The following is a 4,648-nucleotide window of genomic DNA, read 5'->3' as shown; positions in this document are numbered from 1 at the left end:
TCCCTTGCTTTTTGTTGTCGTGAGGGCTAAAGGGAACCCCGGCCGAGGCCCAGTCCCGGGGATCCCCCTCCCTTTGGGCAAACCCTCGCCTCAACAATTTTGCGTGGTCCGCTTTTTTCCCCCCTTTCCTTCCCTTTTTTTCATATCCCCTTTTTCCCAATTTCCCTAAGGTGGGGAAGTCGGCTAAAAAGGTGAAAGGGCCCTGGCATTTGGTCGTCCAAAAGGGCCCCCGGGTCCTTGAGGCCTTATCCCCTAGCCCTTACCCCTTAGGGGACCCTGAGGTAGACCGTTTCTTTTCCCCACATATTCAGGCTCCCATGGCCAGTTTAAAGGTTTATAACTTTTTAAATGCCATTTAAGGGCGTTAAGGCTTGCCCCTTCATCAACTCCTATCTGTATTTATTTCTGTGTGGTTTCCCGACCCCGGCTCTCCTTTGACACGCTCCTACCACTGATATTAATACCCCCTCCTCGATGTTTGCTTCGCCTGTCCACCCAAATCACCCATCGGGTCTTTCTAAATTTTCAAAAAAAAACCCCCCTCCCTCTCTCCCAACATCCCCCCCCCCATCTCCTACTGCACAGTCTTCTTCACCCTACCCCTTGCTCCCCTTATTCTATTATCCTTATTGTCCTCCCCCCAGATACCTCACTCTGCAGCATCCTTATCTTCCCCCCGCTTCTTCCTTCTACTTTTCTACCTCGGGAAACCTTTGAGTATTTTTTTGGGCCAGCAAAATAAAATGTTTTTTGTGTTCCCCCCAACAACCCCGTCTTTGACAGTACCCACATTTTCCAAAAATGTCTCCAAAACAAGTGCAAGTTTCCTTTCGTAGTCATTCGATCGTTCACGTTTTGCCACAGTCCTTTGAATCCCGGGCTCGTGCAGTATTTTCCTGACTGACCTCCCCAAAACTTTCTCCCAACCCTCATTTCCTCCCTTAATACTTGTACGGATTTTTTTTCGCTCTGACGATGTCCGTTAAAAGACGGGACGGTAAATGGGAAAACGACCTGCTCGCCTCCTCGCGACTATGTGCAATGTTGTATATGATATACTTTTCCCCCCCAAAGCCCGTAAGTCTTACAGCATAATTCCCCAAGAGGCCTTTCCTGCCATGACCTTCCCCATGAGTTTATTGGGGGGAGTGCCCGCCCTGTCCGACAATTTTTAAAATGTTGACTTTTTAGCCCCCCAGCCCAACGTCGCCCCACAGCCCGCTGCCTTCCGTACCCAAAATGGGCATACCGTTCAATTTTCTATGCTCATCAGGGTGTGCCAATTTGGGGCTTCCTAATGTGTTTTTTAGGAAAAAGGGTTTAGGTAGCAGTTCTCAATTTAAACTAGGCCAACTACGTAGTCAACAAACACGCTGACATTTGTCTCTTTCAAAACCCATTTCCAAACTTACTTTTTCCGCTCCCCTCCCTCTTCTCAAAAAGTCTTGCATCTCCCCTAGATCTCTTTCCCCCTCTCCCCCCCGTCAAAATTTCCTTTCCATCTTTTCCAAACCTAACCCTTCCCCCCTTTTGCCTCCCCTCCTCCTCCTCCTCACTGTACATCTTACATTAGACAATCCAAAACCCCTCCACCACACCCTTTTACCACATCCTCTCACTACACCCACCTTTTCCTCTGCCCCTCGGACATCTATCCTCTCTTCTCCTCCTCACAAAAAACCCTTTATTTCTCAGACATCCTCACCCAACTCCCCTCCAGAACCTCTTTTGAAGACCTCAAAAACTTCCTAAACACGCCCCGAGAGAACTCTCCGCTCCCTCATCCACCCTCCTCTGTTCCTATTCGCTCTACGTTTTAAGTATTTGCCGATATCCATCCTCCTCCTCAGTTCCTCCCACTCAAGTTCCCCCCACTCTCCCCCGAAACACCACTTCCCCCTCCTTTTCCATGTGCACCGCATTCTCTCTTCCCTTCTCCATAATCCTTACCACTCCCACTTAGATGTTACGTGACTCTCTTGGATCACAGCAATATCCTTCTGAGGATCCCGTCCTCCTGACATTCTTCCTGATACTTCTTCACTTTCCCCTGTTCCCTTATCTTTTTTCTCTGAATTCTTATCCTACCTCTCCAACTACCATCTCTGCGTATATTATTCGTTGATTGTTTATAATGACTCTTTTGCATTTTTTCTCATTCAGTGTTACTCTTCCTTCCTCACACGCGTAATATATTCATCTGATCTAATCGCCCTCTCCCTTTAACTCCTTCCCTTTCTACAACCCCCCTCGTACTCCATTTTCTCCCCCCTCTTTCCCCCTTCCACTGCAATACTATCTACAACGCCCTGCAACCTTTGGCATCTAACGCATTTTATCCTAATCGTTAACTCATTTCTACCATTTTTATCACAAAACTTTATCACGATGCTATATGACCTTTGGTGTCTAGCACTTTTATTTGTTTTAACCTTTAACCTTTCTGCGAATCCACAACTATCGTCGTATAAAAAAAAACTCGGAGGCTTTGCCCCCAAGCATTACCTGTATTTTGAATACGCCGCTAATGACCTTAGATGTTAATGCGAGAGAAAATGTTCAATAATTGAAAAATAAATAACATTCCAGAAAGGAAAAAGTACGTGACCTGTAAATCTCTGACCCACACCTACCCATAACCACACACACACACACACTCTCTCTCTCTCCCCTCTCATTTTCTCTCTCTCTCCTCCTCCCCTTCCTCTCCTCCCTCTCTCTCTCTCTCTCTCTCTCTCTCTCTCTCTCTCCCTTCCCTCTCCTCTCCCTCTCCTCTCCCTCTCCTCCCTCCCTCTCCCTCTCCCTCTCCTCTCCCTCTCTCCCTCTCACATAGCCAAATATTTACAAGTATTATGTATATATTGTGTGTGTGCATGTGTATGTGTGTCCATAAGCTTATTCTGAAATATAATACTCAATAATTGTCTGTGTTGTGTGTTAAATTAGTTTAAGAAGTGCGTATTTTACTCTGAATTTCTTTGTTTTTTAATCTTATTTATATACTTACACGGGAGATTACACACCGAAAAACTGTTTAAAAATGTAGATGATATATTGAAATCTGAAAGGAAAAAGAGAAAAGAGAAGCAGAATGAATATGATAAGGAGTATGTAATTATAAAATAATTTTTGGGAAATTTCCTGGAGTTATCAAAGAAGAGAGTGATATGTGGAACTTGACGTAAAAACGAGTCTCGCGCCAGCTAAATCCCGGAAATAAGGAGACGCCCATAAAGAGACAATAAGGAACTGATTGTGAGCAAGAAAAATCGGTGCGAGTGTGGGGGGCCGCCCTGATGACGCTGGCGAAAGCAATGTTCCCCAACCGTCCTAGGACAACGATTAAGCCATTTTACTTCCTTTTTAGGGGCCCGGGTCGCAGGAATGTCCCCTGGGCGCGCCGAGGACTTTCTACGCCGTTTGGAGGACAAGAATCCCCACCAAGAGCGCCTTCCGCCGCCCTCCTCCTCCTCCTCCTCCACCACCACCACCACTTCCCACCTGCACGGCACCCACACCCTCGTCCCCCGCCGAGGGCGTCGGGAGGGTGTTTGCAGCCGCGGCGCCTCTCCCTCCGGCCCGGCCTTACCTGCCCCCGCACGTTTACCCCGGCAGCGGAGCCGCCAACCCCGGGGCAAGCGCTGGGACGCCCAGACACGTCGCTGACGCCGCCGCTGCGTCGCCCTCGTCCTCCTTCCTGTGCCGAATCTGCTCGTACACCGCGAGGGACGTGGTGGACCTCCTGGCGCACAACCAGCAGCACAAGTGGGACGAGGAGCTCCACCACCAGCAGTCGAGCTCCGAGGCGCGGCCGCAGAGGATCTTCAAGTGCCCGTACTGCGACGTGCAAGTGCAGGGGCGCAGGCCATCGAGGTCCACGTCATCACCACTCGGCCGGCGACGAGGGTCCCGAGCGCCTCTACTGGTGCTCCTTTTGCACCCTCAAGTGCCGCTCGGCGCCCGGCCTCTCGTCGCACCTCAAGCGCCACGCGTACCAGGGCGACTTCTAGGCTCGTCCTCGTGGAGGCCCGCGCCGCCGCAAGGGCAATTTGAGGTTATTTTCCTTCTCTCTCTAACGTCAGCAACGGCGCGAGATGCCGTAGACATTTCTCTTTACTTTCGGTTGTTTTGCGTTTTGAAAAGAGAATATTGGATGCTTAAAAAAAGGAAACTATCAAAAGGTCTTATTTTACCTTTCCCCGAGGACAAGTCACACATCAAGTTATTCCATTGTAAGAGAAAAGAGAAAAGAGCATATGTGAAAAAATAACGTAACAGACGGGTATTCAGCTCACACACACACCACTGGAAACACGGGAGTAAATGAAGTTCAAAATGTGTCATTATGTTCAGAAAGACGAATGAATGAGATAAGAAAAAAAGGCGTATTATTATGGGCACTTATAATGTTAATAGGTGTTTTTGCACTATTTTTTGTTTGTTTGATTAAAGTAGTTTTTCATATATATGTTATTGTATATATGTATATTATTTATTATATTTAATTATTTGTATATATATTTAATATATTTGTTATATATTTAAGATTTTGTATTATTTAAAGATATTTATATGATATTGTATTAAATATATTTTAATATTTTGTATATATTCAATATTTTACAATATTTAAATTTTTGTTATATAT

General features: G+C 46.6%; 1 protein-coding gene across 1 annotated transcript; it reads left to right on the top strand.

Moving 5' to 3' along the window:
* Window positions 1-170: 170 nt before the first annotated feature.
* LOC119570277 (formin-like protein 3) lies at window positions 171-4,054 on the top strand (the record flags this gene model as incomplete). Its single annotated transcript, XM_037918085.1, has 5 exons — window positions 171-332; window positions 784-888; window positions 1,075-1,077; window positions 1,200-1,274; window positions 3,368-4,054. Coding segments are annotated over 5 exons (1,032 nt in total), but the record flags the coding sequence as incomplete, so codon positions are not given.
* Window positions 4,055-4,648: the final 594 nt, after the last annotated feature.

Source organism: Penaeus monodon, unplaced genomic scaffold, assembly GCF_015228065.2.
Source record: "Penaeus monodon isolate SGIC_2016 unplaced genomic scaffold, NSTDA_Pmon_1 PmonScaffold_23734, whole genome shotgun sequence".
Taxonomy (NCBI): domain Eukaryota; kingdom Metazoa; phylum Arthropoda; class Malacostraca; order Decapoda; family Penaeidae; genus Penaeus; species Penaeus monodon.
The sequence above is the reverse complement of the archived record's forward strand: the minus strand, read 5'-3'. Positions and strand labels throughout refer to the sequence as shown.